Here is a 17,780-nt window from a genome sequence, read left to right as displayed (position 1 = left end):
ATTCAAAACAGCATAACAAAAACAATACCTATTGTGTTACAATAATACAAACCTAAGGCCTTCAGATCCCGCTTGCATATCTCCTTGTACTGCAGCTGTGGTCTCCCTCTGGGGTGCTTTCCCTGCACTAATTCTCCATACATTTTGGAATCCGACCGTCAGCCATTCTCACAACATGTCCAACCCAATGCAGACATCACTGTTTCAGTAATGTATACATGCTAAAAATTCCAGCTTCAGCATGACAACAAAAAAAATCCCAAAAAGGGTCCGCGCAAGGATACAGCCCTGTTTCACTCTGCTTCAGATGTCAAAGGAATCTAATGTTGAGCCATCAAAAACTACAGTGCCCTTCATTTCTTCATGAAAGGACCTGATGATGTTAAGGAGTCGAGGTAGACATTCAATCTTGGGACGTATTTTAAAAAGGCCGTCCCTGCTAACTAAATGAAAGGCCTTTGTAAGATCCATGAAGGCCACAAAGAGTTGCTGTCATTGTTCCCTACATTTCTCCTGCAACTGTCTGAGGGAAAATACCATGTCAGTGATGAACCTATTGCCTCGAAATCCACACTGTGGTTCTGGATAGACTCTGTCTGTAAGCACCTGGAGCCTCTTCAGCACAACACGGGCAAGCAGCTTCCCTACAATGCTGAGATGAAGTGTTGAACTCTTATATGAAGATATATGAGTTTATGATCAGGGTTGTTAATGAGAGGACCTTCTGGAGTCATAGGACCACCAGAAGTTAGAAACAATTATGACACGTAACACACAGATCTCCTAATTTTTTTAACAATTCCTTGATTGATTTGTACTGATTATGAACTTTGAAATATTTTAAGTGCAGAGAGTGAAGTGTGATCTTAAAGCTTAATTCTCTTTCCAACATTGGCAATCACTCTCTTAGTCCCAATACACAACCCCACAAACGAAAATAAAATACATCCTAACTGCCCTACCTTCACTTGCTCATTGGACGTCACCGCACAAAAGACGATCTCCGTGAATCCCTGTGTTGGGAACATCCTAAAGCAGATGCCACCAATCACTCGTCCATCCTTAATCAGTGCAAGAGTCTTGTGCTTACTGCCAAGAAAAATGCAGGAAATATTTAGGACTAGAGAGTCAAGTCGAGTATTCTCGCACCCATCATATTTTCTTGATAGAATCTAAGAAAATTTTACAGCAGTGCCTGCCTCTTCTGCTCTCCAGCATGAACCTTCAACTGACATGGTTCCCCACCTAAAATCGGGGGGGGGGCCTGTAAAATTTGTTGTTGTATTGCTGAGGAACCCCTTGCTCTACCTCATAAAGATACAATTCCTGAAGGGCTTGCGAAGAGAAAATGACTGCTAAACCAGATTAAATCTGTACATCATATGTACTTTGATTAGAACCAATGGGAGAAGTACTAGGCAGTATGGAATAACAAGTCACATCCAGCCCTAGTCTTTACTTCATCTGTTGAGATGTTGAAGAATGTTCACAAATACTCTTAATATTTGAGGGCACTCACAGAAAAATGAGGGGTTTTACAGCAAAGCAGCACCAGAAGCAATACCATATTGTTCTAGGCTTTAGAGAAATAACATCTTCTATTTTCTGTTCTGCTCAAGCATGACTTTTTTCTCTCAGACACTGTAGTTTTTGAAGGGACAGAACACTAAGATGTGGTGAAAGGTCAGTAGTCATGGAAGACATCCTATGATACCCAGGAAAAACAAGAAGCTCTATGTCCTCATGGAGGGCTCATTTTCACATACAGGCCTCTTGCTATTTTGTTTGGGAAACAGATTCTTCAATTCATCTTCATGAGACATCATTGAAAGGAAAATATCTTAATTTGCCCAATTCCATGACAGCTTTGCATTGTATGCAAAATACTAGCACAGCAACAATATTATGGTGCAATTGTTACTACAACCACCACCACCACCCCTTATGATGAAGGACGGACCACAGAACCATTGCCCAACTCACGGGTCAAAAACCAGGCGGGTGATGTACTCCTTGGGCATTCGCGGAAGTTGATGTGAAAAAACATTCTGCAGGCCGACCAGCCACATGAGGATCTTCTTGTTTGATTTCTGAGAGAGGGAGTTGCCGATGACATGGAATTCAATGATGCCACGCCGCTCCTCAAGTCGGGCTGTCTCATCGCGTGCGGCGTTCGCTGAGAGCAGACTGGTCTACAAGTAAAAGAAAAGCGCAGGTAGGAATTGGGCCATGTGAGCATGAAAAGGGATGGGAGCTGAGTGTTGAGACTGGGGATGGGATTGGTCTTCTTTCCCTAAGCGCAGTTATGTCACGGATGGGGAACATGTTGCCCTCCAGGAAATTTCGGGTGGACACTCCTGCAGTCCCTCAACATTGGCTAAGGGGAATGTTAGGACAAAAATCTCTGGAAGGGCACAGCCATTCACCTCCAAGTTAACCAGTCATAATTCCTAAAAAACTTTGCTTCTGAGTTATCTCTGTATATTCAAATTACTCAATAAACAAATAAAGGACAATGGTTTTCAATGTTCAATTCATCATCAGAGTCTAAACTTATTCTACATTAAGTACTGTCTGTTCAAGGAACTAGACCTCAGGAGGAGACGGAGAAAGAGGAGGAGAGGAACAAGACAATTTGTGGTCATCAGTATTTCTGATATAAATGCTGGAGAAAATATGCAACATTTGAGACAGGGAAGTCTCAAACTTGTAAGACAGAGAACATTTTCACAGTGAAGCAAAGGTGAAAAAGTATTTGCCCCCCCCCAGAAAGCCACCTTCTCTTGATCCATAATGGGCAAAGTCAGATCTTGTACAGTTCCTTTTGTGGCCTGCAACTCATTTGCCAGGTGGCTGAGTAACAACTAGCTCCCAGTCATTTGGGATTATTAGGGGGAGAATGCCTTTTGGGGTTTACAAGAGGATATAAAGCAGCCTCTCAAACTCTGAGCCTTCAGACAACAAAAGTAAATTTCGCATTGTCTGGTCAGGGCTGAATACCAACAGCAGGCAAACCCAAAGCAGGAAGGGTCAAAGCTTAACAATCTCCCCCTGAACATATCTAAACACAGCTCACAAGAACAGCTTCAAAGTTTCAGCCTGAAAGAGAAAGCAGGATGTTTTTTTTTGGGGGGGGGGGGCTAGGCCTTTCTCCTCACACTTCTGTGTTTCAATTCAGTGAAGAGATATGCATGTCCTACAAACAAACAAATTTGACGGTGAAGGCTGTAATGCAGTACAGTATACCCCACAAACACTGACTATTCGTGGAACTGGTATGCTGAGTTCCATGGTAGTAAGGCTATAACTAAGAGATAGCAAAAGTGTGTTAACATATACTCCTAATTTGGTTTAACATACCTCAGGGCCCAACATGGCTGCTGGATCTGTGATAGTTAACATGACTTCATTCACAAGTTCCATCGGGATGTCACCTAACACACGAATACGCTTGGCGTCCTCAAGTGTTAAGCTCTCTGGAAGTTTCCTCTTCTCACCTATAAAAATCAAAGGTTTTCAAAGTGTAAGAGATTGATTTTAGGCCCTAGGGATTCCTGCAACTTCCACAAATCATTGTTTTGGACTTGTGTACATAATGCGTTACAGTGATGCCTCGACTTATGAACTTAATTGGTTCCGGAAATCCGGTTGTAACTCGAAATGGTCATAAGTTGAAGCACCATTCTCCATAGGAATGCATTGAAATGCAATTAATCCATTCCGGCCGAAGAAAAAAATCACTAAAAAAACCCACAAAAAAACAACCACACTGCAAGACCCATCAGAAATGTGATTAATCCGTTCCAGCCTAAGGAAAAGAAAAGAAAAGCAAACAAACCGTGCAAGACCCTTCGGAAATGAAAAAAAAGCAAAGCAAACAAACCCTGCAAGACACATCAGAAATGGGGAGGAGACCCAAAAAGCAAACAAACCCTGCAAGACCTGTCGGAAATGGGAAGAAAGAAACCCAAAAAGCAAACAAACCCTGCAAAACCCATTGGAAACGTAAACCCCCCCCACAAAAAAACAAAGACTGCAAGATCCATCACAGCACAGAAACATAACTCTCTCCAGCCCAAAACCACACAGCAAAACCCACACTCTCTAACTGCTAGGGTGAAAGAGCTACAAAGAAGCAGCCTCTTTGTCACCAAGGGTTAGCAATTTGAATTCCCCACCTTTTTTCCCTGCCTTTTTTTATCATAATGTGAAGCTCTGGTCGCAAGTCGAAGCAAAATTTTGCGGCCGGAGCTGGTTGTAACTTGAAATAGTTGTATGTCAGGATGTTCGCAAGTCGAGGCACCACTGTACATCTGATTGGAGATTTTACTTCTACACAGCTGATGAATTTAGGATATTAAAGATACTGTTAATTCACTCTTGAAATTCCTGTGAAAGTATGCCTTGGATCAAGATTTAGTTAGAGCAGTTCCAGTGAAATCAATGAGACTATTGTGATTTGGTTACAATGGGTCTATTCTTAAGCATGTCTAAACCTGGATCTATTTTTACCTCTTTAAACCAATCATCCCCAACTTGGGCCCTTGCAGTTGCTTTGGCCTTCAGCCCACCTCAGTCCAGTCTGAACAGCCAATGATAAAAAATGATGGGAAATCATCTTAACCAAAATATGTAGAGACACTTAAGCTGGGGCAAAATGCTTTCAGAGGCACCAAACCGATGTTTGCAAAGCAGTACGCAAGCTTCTGAATTTCACAAAACTCTTTAAAAGATCTTCCAGGCACCATTTTTTTCTAAGAGGGAATAAAAATCTTTCTCCCAATAGAGGTCTTTCATCAAGCCCTTTGTGGCAAATCTTTAAATCCACCTGCTGAAATTTCCTAGCTGACACTACTGATTTACCTGGCACAGAATCCATTGAGCTGCCATCCAGGTTAATAGATGATAAAGATGAGCTGCAGCTGAGAGATTTGCTGAAGAGTGGAGTGCTGGCTGCAGGAACTGTGCTGATCGCTACACGGGAAAAACAACAATAATACACAGTCCTGTTAAAACATCAGCAAGGGAGAATGTTTTTCATCTACTCATTCCCTCTTCCCATTTGTACTCCACCCTTTTTTTACGCAGATCAAGGTGGCATGCATAGATTCTTCCGTTCTGATGCTCAATCCTATATGGTAGGTTAGGTTTTGAGATAGCAAAGGGTACAAGATGACATCCCCCCAGCCCCCCCCAATTTTGGCTGATGGCGACAACTTCAACTAGAGTTTCATGACAATATCATATAGTATCTTCCCCAATCTTATGCCCTATAACCAGTTTTAAACTACAACATTCATCAAACCCAGCTAGCATTCAATGGAAATGAGAGCTGCAGTCTCATAACATGTGTATGCTGTCCAGTTGGAGAAAACGGAAAACCTCCTGGAACTCAAGATAGCTAGAGAACCTAACTTTAAGTGGGGAGAGGATACTAAGTGATTTTGTTCACTGCCCTATAGGCATCATTTTGCAGTAGACCATGTCTCTGCCATTGCTAACTCCTTTGCAACACACACACATCACCAGCACTTGCAGCCTCCTTCATGCAACCACCTGGGTGCACAACAGGCACTGCAAAACCCTGTATTTGTTGAGTCTGTCAGTTTGTGGCAGACAGATCCTTTGCCATGAGCGTGACATCTGTTTCAACACTGTCTCTGGCTGATGTGCAGACAAAGAAAGGCTACAGCTCAGTGGCTGAGCATGTTGCGCATGTCCAAGATTCTAAGTTCAATTTTCAATGCTGTCCATTAAAAGAACTCAAGACAGCAGAGTGAGGAAGGCTCTCTGCCTGAAACTTGTAAATCTACTACCAGTCAATGTAGGCATCAATGGGCCAGATCAGCCAACTCTGCATAATGCAGCTTCATAGGCACTGCAGGCTAGGGACTCTTGACTCCTGGAGTGCTGAACCCATGCTTAGTTTTACTCCAGACTTCAGAGGTGCTATCCAAGGTGCTGAATCTTATCCCCCCCCCAAATATTCAGCACCTTGGATAGCTTATTTACTAAATTCTAGAGGAGAGCCCTTGCCTCCATGAAATCAGACTCAGCTGTAAAGCATAGTTTGAAACACTCAACAGTTTTGTGAATACAGTTTTGTGTAAAGATGGATGCTAAGGAAGGGGGCGTGGCGTTCAAGAGATTTAACATACCTGGCCGGGGTACAAGTGGGGCTCCTTCTGTTGCAGGCATAGTGAAGTCTGCTTCCCAAATTGGGGAGCTCTCTCCATAGATTTCCTCCTCTAGCATCGACAGAAATCTAAACAAGGGGGTACAGACTGGAATCAGCCAGGCAAAATAATTGTGAGCTGTCCCACAAAGCCAGGAGCACTGAGCTTAGACTTAGCGTTAAGTTCAGTGCTTTTAAAGTTCCTTTTTAAAAGCAAACCAGTCCTGTTATTCATTTTGACATTCTGAAAAAAAGAATGTTGGTAATCACTGGCATTGCTTGTTATAGAGCTCCATGTTCCGTCATTAGGTTTTTGTGAGAAATCATAGGTTGATAAAAGAATGCATGAAACTTTAAAAATCCCACTCAAAACACCTCAAAATGCATTCAAATATCCTTTGAACAGCAAACAGACATTGCTAGTTCACAAACTAGAACACAATACTTGTTACACTAAAAGCCAATTAATGCATGCTTGTTACATTATTTTCACTATGTTAATTTCTTATGCTGTCACTGCCATTCCCAAAGTAACCAATTACAGTGGTGCCTCGCGAGACGAAAGTAATTCGTTCCGCAAGTATTGCTGTCTTGCAAAATTTTCGTATTGCGAAAAGCGGTTTCTCATAGGAATGCATTGTACTGTAATGCATTCCTATGGGAACCTCGCAAGACGAATGAATTATTTTTGTCTTGTAAGGCATCAGTCTTGCGGAAAAAAAAGTCTTGCAAAGCACGGCCATAGAAAAAGCCGTTTTGCGAGGCACCACAGTGATCGTAAAAACCATTAGTCTTGCGGGTTTTTCGTCCTGTGAGGCGTTCGTCTTGCAAGGCACCACTGTACAAGTAACCATATTACTTGGAACTTAGTACTTCTTAAGTTCTGTGTAAGATTCAGCCCAGGAATCAAATCAAACCTGAGAAAGCTGTATCCTCTGTAGAAGAAGGGTATCAATAGCTCCTGGTCATGATGGCTATATATTACCTTAAGTACTGGAGGCAACACGTTTCTTAATACTAGTTTTCGTAGAAATATAAGGTGAGGTGGTGGTGGTTGGCTTCATGTCCCATTCATGAGCTTCTTAGTTCTTAATTCAGTTGCCTTAATGGCACCTCATGAAGTGTGAGTGCTCATCACGATAGGCCCATAGCTAACCCCTCACCTCCAGGAAAATCTAAAAAACCCAGGCAAAGGTGTTGCTCTATACCAGTGGTTCCCAACCTTGGTCTCCAGATGTTCTTGGACTAAAGCTCTCAGAAGCCTTTACCCTGGTTCTGCTGGCCCAGATTTCTGGGAATTGTAGTCCACAAACATCTGGAGACCAAAGGTTGAGAATCACTGCTCTATACCAACAAACTAAATGCTTTCGTCTCCACCTAGAAGAAGTCTTTGACAAAACTAAGAGGTCTTAACAGCCTATTTAAGACTAAGCCATCCCAAATACTCAACATTACTATAGTGATAACTTGCAATAGTATCATGGGATTAGAAAGCAGCTCTGGTCAACCCTGCCTACTGGGAATACTGTAGTGAAGAGTGAGTGATGTTGGTGCTGGTGGCAAATAACCACAGATGTCCAGGTGTGCTAACCCCACCAGCCCTGCCTCCACTATAATACTGCTTAATTATAATTGTACAAAAAACCCCTTTAACTGCCATTTACATCCTACTTGGTGGACCTAGAGATTCTAGCTAAAGAACAAAAACAAGGTGGAGCCATCTAACTCAGTGATTCCCAGTCTTGGGTAACTTAGATGTTAGGAATAATTGATGTAGCTTGAAATCTACTCACCCTGGATATTTTAGCCTCTCAATCTAAAACAATCTAATAATTCGAGACATAGGTTTGCCACCCGAAAAGAAGTGAGCCTAAGATTCCCAAGAAAAGGCAATTCTTTGTGTGCATGCGCGCGCGCGCACACACACACACACACACACAGAGAGAGAGAGAGAGAGAGAGAGAGAGAGAGAGAGAGAGAGAGAGAGAGAGAGAGAGAGAGAGAGAGAGAGAGAGAGAGAGAGAGAATTTTAAATACAAATGGCAGTCAATTGAATCAATTTCTGAATGGAGGGACAACACTAAAATACCCCATTGATTCAATGGCTTCACTCTAGTTGGGACTACAAACTGAATTCAAGCCACGCATGCATACGTGCACTCCTCCTCTCCCACATATGTGATGCTTTGTGGAACATTACTTGGGGAAATGGGTGAGGATGAGGGTCCGCTTCTCTGGCACCAGCTTGTCTTTTTCCACTCGGAATTTCTCTAGCAGCTGCCGTCGAGTAACTGTGAAAGTGGACTTGAGGAGGTTGCGCCCAAAGACCTGGGTGGTTTCGTAGCGAGGAAGACTGTCGCAGCTCTGGGGAACATGGCAGTAACACAGCCACCTGGAGAGAGGGACGGAAGAGTGTCAATGAGAACCAATGGATCCACAAAACTCTTAGGCCTACTTGCCCCTCTGCCAGTCTGCAGGGATATAAAATAAAGGCAAGTTCAAGGCAAGAGATGTAGGTTGGAAGAGGAGACACTGTAATGTGACTAGAAAGTTGAATACCGAACACAGGAAGCTGGCTTGCATCATGCTGGGACATTTCTGTCCAGGTGAACATCAGAACTTGGAAAAGTTGCTTTTTCAGGAATATAGCTCCCAGAAATCAGAACTGTTTTTCAGTCATGGTGTTATTTAAAACAAACAAACAAACAAACAAACAAACAAACAAACAAACAAACAAACAGAAAAATGCTATGTGCCATTGTTGTCCCCTGGAGGAATATATTACAAGTAATGATGCGTCCAAGCCTTGCCTCTAGCACAACAAAGTTTGGGCAACTTCTAAAAAGTAGAAAGACTGCGCTGGTGGCAGCAGCAACGTTCCCCTCTGGGAGTGATGTTTCACAAAAGGAGGATTGCTCCATAGGATGAGAAGCACCAGGTTTTTGAATCTCAGTAGCTACTCAGGAGAAAGGAAACAAAGTATTTGTTTTTTTTTAATAACATGATGGCTAGAGACAGGCACACATTACAAAGCAAAGCACTGATACAGTCATAGCCAACACATGCTCTGGCAAACCTTGGCTCTGCTTTCTGAAGTACACCCTCTTCTTCTGAAACTCACCGGGTGTAGTTAACCTTATAGGTTGCCACATCATCGTTTTGTGAACGCTGGCGGAACTGGGATGGCGTTTCTAGTTTCCAGTAGTTTAGGCACAGAAGAAACATTTTGGACAGCTCAAACATGGTTTGCCGCTCCTTGGGGGGTAAATGACTGAACTTGTACTGCACAAAGTTTAAGACACCCTAGGAATGAGAAAGGAGAACAGGTGGTATATTCTAGCAACAGAACAACATTAAAATAAGCATATATACAGTGGTGCCTCGCATTACGATGTTAATTCGTTCCAGCGAAATCGCTGTAGAATGAAAACATCGTAAAGCGAAATTAAAAAGCCCATAGAAATGCATTAAAACCCGATTAATGCGTTCCTATGGGCTTGAAACTCACCATCCAGCAAAGATCCTCCACAGTGCGGCCATTTTCGCTGCCCGTGCAGCGAGGAATCCATCCCAGAAAACAGCGGGTGGCCACTTTTTTTACCCACGGTCATTTTGAAACTGCCGAACAGCTGTAGGAAAATTGTCGTTTTGCGAGAATCGGTTCCCGAAGCAGGGAGAAGCAATTCAAAAAACACTCAAACAACCCAACAGAACAAAACAAGACAAAACAAACAAAGGGTTTTACCTGTTCAATGTTTGGTTTTTCAAAAGGAGGACTCCCGAGAGATCCCTCAACAACTGGTCGACTCATCTGCAGAATGCACTTCCTAAGGAGCTGCAGAGAAAGAAAAACAAACCTGAGAATTTGTTGTGTTTGCTGGAGCAGGTCTACCTGAGCCTTTCCAGAATCTTATGGAATCAGCAGAATGCCCATGATCCAGTCCGCATGGTTTACAACCAAGCTGTGTACCATTTCCATATTGATTCAAAATCACACAATTCAAATTTATTAAATTATTTAATCCTTATACTTGGGCAGGAAATACTTACCTTGTATGAGCTGCTGGTATTTCCTGAATACTACCATTCCCGCCCCGCAATTCCACTGAGGGCGAGGCGTATGATTCATGCCTCACTTTCTCAATGAGATTTCCTCCATGAAAGAAATTTCAATTTCCCCTGAATGAAGCCGACCTACTAAGAACCAAACCATTTCAACTTCTACTTCACTGTATCTTTCACTGAAAAATGACATGAGACATTTTTGTCCCAATATACCGGTTACATTACTTGTAACAAAACAGTGCCCCAAAAGAAACAGCAATAGATTCCTTGTGACTTCTTAATCTCCTCTCTGCTATTTCTTTGTTAGAAACCATATATACGGCAAGTGACTGATATTTGGAAACACCGGAAACCTATTAAGTCTGAGTCTACTTGGATTCTATAACAAAACATGACTCTAAAGGGCCAATGTATTCCATCTTGTTGCACTGAAGTTAAGTCAGGGCTAAAAAAAAAATCAAGCAGTCCAAAAAAGACAGTCTTTTTGTCTTCATTTGTCTCTCTCCTATCCACATCAGTCTCCAACTTTATCTTAGTATCTCGGAGTCATTTCTTACCTCCATTAAACAGACACAGAAAAGGGGAGGATTGAAAATAAAAAGAAGAGAGGGGAAAAAAGGGGGGGAAGTAATCATAGGAGTGAGAAATATATGATCTCAAGCAATGGTAACAGCATTGGAAACAAGGCTAATATGTCTTTGTATGCCTACTCCCTTTCAAATATACACAGACACACAGAGAGACTTTTGATCTGCAGAACCACCATCATGCAGGCTTCTTTTCATTTTCACTGGATTCTGAAACATCCCAGGAACTACACTTCATTCTTTTCCCCACTACAGTCATGCCTCACTGGGTGATTACCCCGTTTAACAATGAATCCGCTTAACGCTGACGTTTTTGCGATCGCAAAACGATGGTTTAAATGGGTTTTTTTCGCTGTGTGATGATCGACTCCCTTCTTCGGGAACCTATTTCCGCTTTACGACGATCAACAAATAGCTGATCGCCGGGGTTCAAAATGGCCGCCGGCTGAAGAAAAGCCCCCCCCCGCCGCTGTTTTTAGGACTGATTTTTCGCACTACAGGCACCGAAAATGGCCGCCCCTATGGAGGATCTTCGCTGGACGAGCAGGTATTCAGTCCACTGGAATGTATTGAACGGTTTTCAATGTGTTTCAATGGGTTTTTTATTTCGTATGATGTTTTTGCTCCACAGCGATTTCGCTGGAACGAATTAACGTCGTCAAGCGAGGCACTACTGTACCCCACAGTCACCTCATTTGTTGTATGTTGATCTGCCTCCCTGACTTTAATCACTTCTTCAATTCTTCACTGGAGGGGATGGACATATCATAACATAGCAAATCTTTGGGAAGAAGCCATTCTGTGGAAGCTGGCTTTTTTCAAGCACAGGATTAAACAATAGATTCTTACAGCTGCATTATCTGAATGAGGTGCAACAAGATCTTGAAGGCATTTTGAAGCCTGAGACAAAGGACAAGACAGCAGCCCACCTCATTCCAACTACAGAAGACGACATGGTTGGCCACTGTATCTTTGTTAAGCACTGGTAATGGGACTGCATCCTCCATGTTGCATAGGGGCAGAAGGCTAGCTTAAACCACATAGGGCAGGTTGCTCAGAATACACAATTCTGTCCTTCAACAGAGGGGAATAGAGGAGGTTTACTACTACTTCCCTCTTCACACCACCCAGCATCTGCCATCTGAAGCAACAACTCAACTATGCCTAATGGTAGGGCTGACCCTATCAAGCTGACAACAATTCTATAAATAAAAACAATGTTGATGAGAAATGCCAGCTTAGGATATCTCAAACTTGTTCTTTTGCTGAGCCAAGTCTCTGCTCAAAAACCACTACAGACATTCCTGGTTGTTCTCCTTCCCTTACCGGGACTCACCTTGAACAGGTAGAAGTACACCTGCTTGGTGTCGGTGTCCTCTTCCTTGTGCACAGACATGAAAAGGTTCTCCACATCTACCACCATTCCCAGAAGCCGATTGATCTCTTCCTCAGAGACATTCTCCAGATGAGACACATGGTCAGCTAGACAAAGAAGAGAGATCATGCTCTATATGTGGTCTCTTCAAGCTGGGGGATGCAATGATCTACAGTCATGTTCAACACCATTCAATTTTCTATCCTCCCTCTCTCCAAAGCTGCTGTGTTTATGTAGAAACAGAAGTAGGGCTGGGTATGATTTAGCAGCTCACTAAAATGTTACAAACAAGGTGAGTTGTGAAATTCTCCAGAACTCTTTTGTCAAACATGGATACTAGAAAATTGGGAGGGATGAAGAAGCAAGCAATCCAAAAATATGACAAAATGAAAGCCACTGTACTTAAAATCAAACCAATGGTAATAAGGCAAGAGGTGAACTGCAGAACCAACATAAAATGAGATACCAAGATAGCAGTGGAGATAAAAGTCATTAGTCTGCTTTCATGGAGAATTGATCTAATCCAATTTTTTAGATGCTCTACATCTTCACTGGTCCTCAGAATCGGCTAATCTTTTTCACTGATCAAGAGTTGGGGACAACTCAAAAGCTTATTTTGTTTGTCACCTTTCAGTGACCCTACAAAAAAAGCATTATTCAACCAAGACTTTTGTTTCTAGACATGAATCATGTGACTACTTTGATTTTTTTTGGTGTTTATGTCACAACAGCTGGGTATGTCTGCCCTATGCAAGTTTGTGGCTTACATCAGCTTACGTGATATTAGGTATTGCTTTTATTGGTTTTTTGTACTTTTAAATCATTGAAATGCCCAAATACTCTTTTTTTAAGGCATCCAAGCAAGGGGATGAAAACAGCAGCTGCAATGGCCTGTACAACAGAGGGGAGACATTCCAGAGGTCTAGGGTCTACATACCTGAATCCGGGATCTTGGTGGGCTGCATCTGTTCCTAAAATTTCACCCCAAATATCGTTTTCTTCACCACCACCCCACATTTTAACTGAAAGATCACTTTCTAAAAACTGAATTAAGTTCCTAAATGATCAACTGCTTTTAAACTGGGGAGACAGCGTGGGGACTCAAGGATGCTGGGTGCCTCAAAACATGACAAACTTGCTCTCTATGTTACCTACGGGGCACAACGGAGCTTAGTGGACAAATCTAAAAAATGATGTCAAGGGCTGTGTGAAGGTATTGGGGGCCACATTTGGGCTCACGGAAGTCATATGCTGCCTGTGGGAAACATAGTGATGGACTGGGCAGCGATGTTCCCTCTAATTTTCAGTCCCACTGGACAGGTCTCTGCTCTTCTGCAACTCCTCGCCCCCCTGGTGTTGTTGTGAGCAGAACAGGGTTGGAAATGCTTGTTGTGGGTGTGCAGAGAAGGAGCACTGCATGGAGGAGGGCGCAGTGTTGTGGACCCACACAGCCACACAACTTAGAGGGAACCTTGCTGGACAGCCTAGGAGAAGTCATTTTCTTGCAGCCTAAACCACCTCACCGAGATGTTGAGAAACCTGAGTTTTATTCAATGAAAGCTGGGAAATTATATCAAACAGCAGCCAGTGGTTTTTACTTGGCAAGCAGTATTCTGGAAGAACAGGGAGGGAAAAAATGACAAATTACAAGCAAGGGGAAAATAAGGAAGTATGGCCACCCTCTAGATGTTGTTGGGTGCCACCCCTGAGAGCCTCTACCACTGGCTGCAGTAGCAGGGTCTGATGGAAGCTGGGAGTCGCATAATATCCAGAGATGTTTCCTGCTTTGTCTCATAAACCTCCGCTCTCATCCTTTCCAACTGCTGGAAATCAGAACATCACTTTTACACAAGTAAACGAGTTAAGACTCCTCTCCTCTGTGTTGTTATAAAGTTCCACAAGCTGGAGCAGACTAATTGTGTTCCTAATAGGGCCTTCAAGGTAAGTGAGATATTTAAGTTGTGGCTTTTCCACTTCCACCCCCACCTTCCTGAGTGGCTGAGTGGAGATTTGAAGCCAGGCCTCTTGAGTCCTAGTTCATCACTCTATTCATTGCACCACACTGGGTTTCCCCCCTGCCAGTGATAATCAGCTTGCTAACACAAAAGGAGAGAAGGGCATGAGGGACAAACGGTATCTTGTATGATTACCTAGCGTGTGCCCACAGCTACGACAGGGCTCGTTGAGATTGGTGACTGTTTGCTGCAGGTCCATGCGGGGGGCCGTGGGTGGGTTTGGGTTCTTCCAGCCATTGCATTTGCAAGAGTCATTAGCCTGGAGAGGCGAAGAAAGAAAGAGGTTTTTAAATTGATCAGTGTTTTATATATATAGGGCAAGGCCCTCTGAGAATGTGGAATCCAGCTTCCAGCCAGCAAGGCCTATGGCTGGGACTCACAATAGTTGAGTTGGGGAGATTATTATTTTACTTTATTTGCAGTTTAACAAGATATGGAGAACCACCATTGGTATAAAGCAAAAGTACCACAGAGGCAAAATTCCTACCAAGGATACCAAAGGTTAAGATATGTGTTTTCAGAGCTTGGAAACATTACTTTTTGGGACTGCATGTCCATCCAGAATCCTTCAGCCAGCACTGACAGTGGTTACACTGGCTGTGGGATTCTGTGGCAGGATGTGGTCTGAAAAAGTAATGTTTTCCAAGCACTGAAAGCTACACATAATGCCATCATACAAAGCAGAGCCAGGCTAAATCAACTGCTCTCAGACATTTTTGAGGGAGAAGGAATGGAATTTTCAAGGAATGAGGAAAGTGTCCTTGATAGGAACCAACCCTCCTACCCGTTTTGAGCACTGTATTTCTGTCAATCTGCAGCAACTGTTCTCATTCCAAACAACATGAGGCCATGGTATTCGAAATACTAATTTTTCCCATATAAATTTGTCCATGCTTTAAAACACATCAAAAGTCAAAGATTCCCCTGAAAAGCAGTTGGGATCCTCTCCCTAACTCTAAATATTCCAAAATACATTGGAAATATGTATTCAAGCATGCAACAAGGCACACAGTTAATCAGGCACTCACAGTGGCACACCTTTTTTCAATGCGCCAGGATATCCAAGTTTCCAAGTAGATTTTCTCTACTTTAAAACATTCATTTGGCAGGTGTTACTACATATGCAGGACGATATTGTACATATTTGTCTGCTTAGAACCTTTATCCCACTGCAAATATCTGCAAAGGATGGGTTGCTTTGATTGGAGGAGACTCACTCCAAATCAGTCCACCAAATAGTACTACTTGTGTCCTGATGAGAAAGCCTGTCCATGCACTCGTATGCTCTTCTTACGGGGTCTCTTGTTGTTGTTTGTTGTTTAGTCATTAAGTCGTGTCCATCTCTTTCTGGTAAAATTCCTCTGTGTATTCTTGCCACCTCTTCTTGATGTCTTCGGCTTCTGTTAGGTCCCTACCATTTTTGTCCTTTATCATGTCCATCTTTGCACAAAAGGTTCCTTTAATATCTCCAATTTTCTTGAACAGATCTCTGGTTTTTCCCTTTCTATTATTTTCCTCTATATGTTTGCACTCTTCATTTAAGAAGGCTCTCTTGTCTTTCCTTGCTATTCTTTGGAAGACTGCATTCCATTTTCTGTAACTTTCCCTATCTACCTTGCATTTGGTTTCCCTTCTCTTCTCTGTTATTTGTACAGCCTCATTGAACAGCCACTTTGCTTTCTTGCATTTCCTTTTCTTTGGGATGGTTTTTGTTGCTGCCTCCTGTACAATGTTACAAGCCTCCACCCATAGTTCTTCAGGCACTCTGTCCACCAAACCTAGTTCCTTAAATCTGTTCTTCACTTCCACTGTGTATTCACAAGGGATTTGGTTTAGATTATACCTGACTAGCCCAGTGGTTTTTCCTACTTTCTTCAGTTTAAGCTTGAATTTTGCTATAAGAAGCGGATGATCAGAACCGCAGTCAGCTCTAGGTCTTGTTTTTGCTGACTGTATTGAGCTTCTCCATCTTTGGCTGCACAGAATATAATCAATCTGATTACGGTGTTGCCCATCTGGTGATTTCCATGTGTAGAGTCACCTCTTGTGTTGCTGGAAGAGAGTGTTTGTCGAGGACCAGCTTGTTCTCTTGGCAAAACTCTATTAGCCTTTGCCCTGCTTCATTTTGAACTCCAAGGCCAAACTTGCCTGTTGTTCCTTTTAACCCTTGACTCCCTACTTTAGCATTCCAGTCCCCTATGATGATAAGAACATCTTTCTCTGGTGTCAGTTCTGTAAGTCTTCATAGAATTGGTCAATTTCAGCCTCTTTAGCATTGGTGGTTGGTGCATAAACTTGGATTACTGTGATGTGCTGAAAGGTCTGCCTTGGATTCATATTGAAATCATTCTATCATTTTTGAGATTGTATGCCAGTACAACTTTTCCCACTCTTTTGTTGACTAGGAGGGCTACTCCATTTCTTCTATGGGATTCTTGCCCACAATAGGTGATAAGATAATTGTCTGAATTGAATACGCCCATTCCCGTCCATTTTAGTTCACTGACACCCAGGATGTCAATGTTTATTCTTGTCATCTCCTGTTTGACCACATACAGCTTACCAAGGTTCATAGATCTTATATTCCAGGTTCCAATGAAGTATTTTTCTTTGCAGCATTGGACTTGCCTTTCACTTCCTCAGTAGCATGTTGGACACCTTCCGACCTGAGGGGTTCATCATCCAGCATCATATCTTTTAGCCTTTTGTTTCTGTCCATGGAGTTTTCTTGGCAAAGATACTGGAGTGGCTTGCCAGTTTGGGCTCCAGGTGGATCACATTTAGTCAGAACATGTCACTAAGACCTGTCGATCTTGGATGTCCCTGCACAGCATAGCCCATAACTTCTCTGAATTACTCAAGTCCCTTTGCCACAACAAGGCAGCAATCTGTGTAGGGGGTCTCTGCTTGTGGAAAAAAAATCTTTCTCTGGTCACATGAAGGTGATGCTTTCTCACCATAGACTGTCAGACAAGTGGCAAGTTGGGAAAAAGGGTGGGTGGGAATAGGATTAGGCATCCTTGAGAGACTATGGTAATGTGCTCTGAATAGAGGACTTAGAACAGCATAAAGTGTGGCTGAGAAGGCCAATTCAAGAGTGACAATCCCTTCCACACTCAAGACAAACACAATCTGTCCCCTGTCCAGCCTCCTGATTTTGCTGGTTTCAGGAGTGCCTCTTTGCCTCGGCCTGCTGGACAAGTGTATCTTCAAAATGGGAGGCCATGATTCACTGCCTGCCTCCAGGCTGAATGCTCAGATGTCAACATTTCCCATCTGTTGATTTCCATTCCTAAGGCCTTCAGATCCCGCTAGCAGATGTCCTTGTATCACAGCTGTGATCTCCCTCTGGGGCGCTTTCCCTGCACTAATTCTCCATACAGGAGATCTCTTGGAATCCGACCATCAGCCATTCTCATGACATGCCTTAGCTAACATAGACATCGCTGTTTCAGTAATGTATTTATGCTAAAAATTCCAACTTGTTCTAGGACTACTCTATTTGGAACTTCGTCCTGCCAGGTGATCCCAAAAATGAGTTGGAGATAACGCATATGGAACTG

At 42.8% G+C, this 17,780-nt stretch overlaps 1 protein-coding gene across 1 annotated transcript in view; it reads right to left on the bottom strand.

The window, feature by feature from the left end:
- The window catches only part of KAT2A (lysine acetyltransferase 2A), a 31,949-nt gene that overhangs the window by 9,712 nt on the left and 4,457 nt on the right, over window positions 1-17,780 (bottom strand). The window contains exons 2-11 of the mRNA XM_073004290.2: window positions 14,353-14,476; window positions 12,164-12,309; window positions 9,921-10,010; window positions 9,297-9,478; window positions 8,376-8,567; window positions 6,159-6,265; window positions 4,864-4,974; window positions 3,361-3,497; window positions 1,984-2,192; window positions 963-1,089 (exon numbers count right to left, since the gene is read on the bottom strand). Of these exons, the coding sequence (XP_072860391.2) occupies window positions 963-1,089; window positions 1,984-2,192; window positions 3,361-3,497; window positions 4,864-4,974; window positions 6,159-6,265; window positions 8,376-8,567; window positions 9,297-9,478; window positions 9,921-10,010; window positions 12,164-12,309; window positions 14,353-14,476 (1,425 nt within the window). The remainder of the gene's footprint in view (window positions 1-962; window positions 1,090-1,983; window positions 2,193-3,360; window positions 3,498-4,863; window positions 4,975-6,158; window positions 6,266-8,375; window positions 8,568-9,296; window positions 9,479-9,920; window positions 10,011-12,163; window positions 12,310-14,352; window positions 14,477-17,780) is intronic.

This window comes from Pogona vitticeps, chromosome 6 (genome assembly GCF_051106095.1).
Source record: "Pogona vitticeps strain Pit_001003342236 chromosome 6, PviZW2.1, whole genome shotgun sequence".
Lineage (NCBI taxonomy): Eukaryota > Metazoa > Chordata > Lepidosauria > Squamata > Agamidae > Pogona > Pogona vitticeps.
Note: the sequence above shows the minus strand (reverse complement) of the source record. Positions and strands in the feature narration are given on the sequence as shown.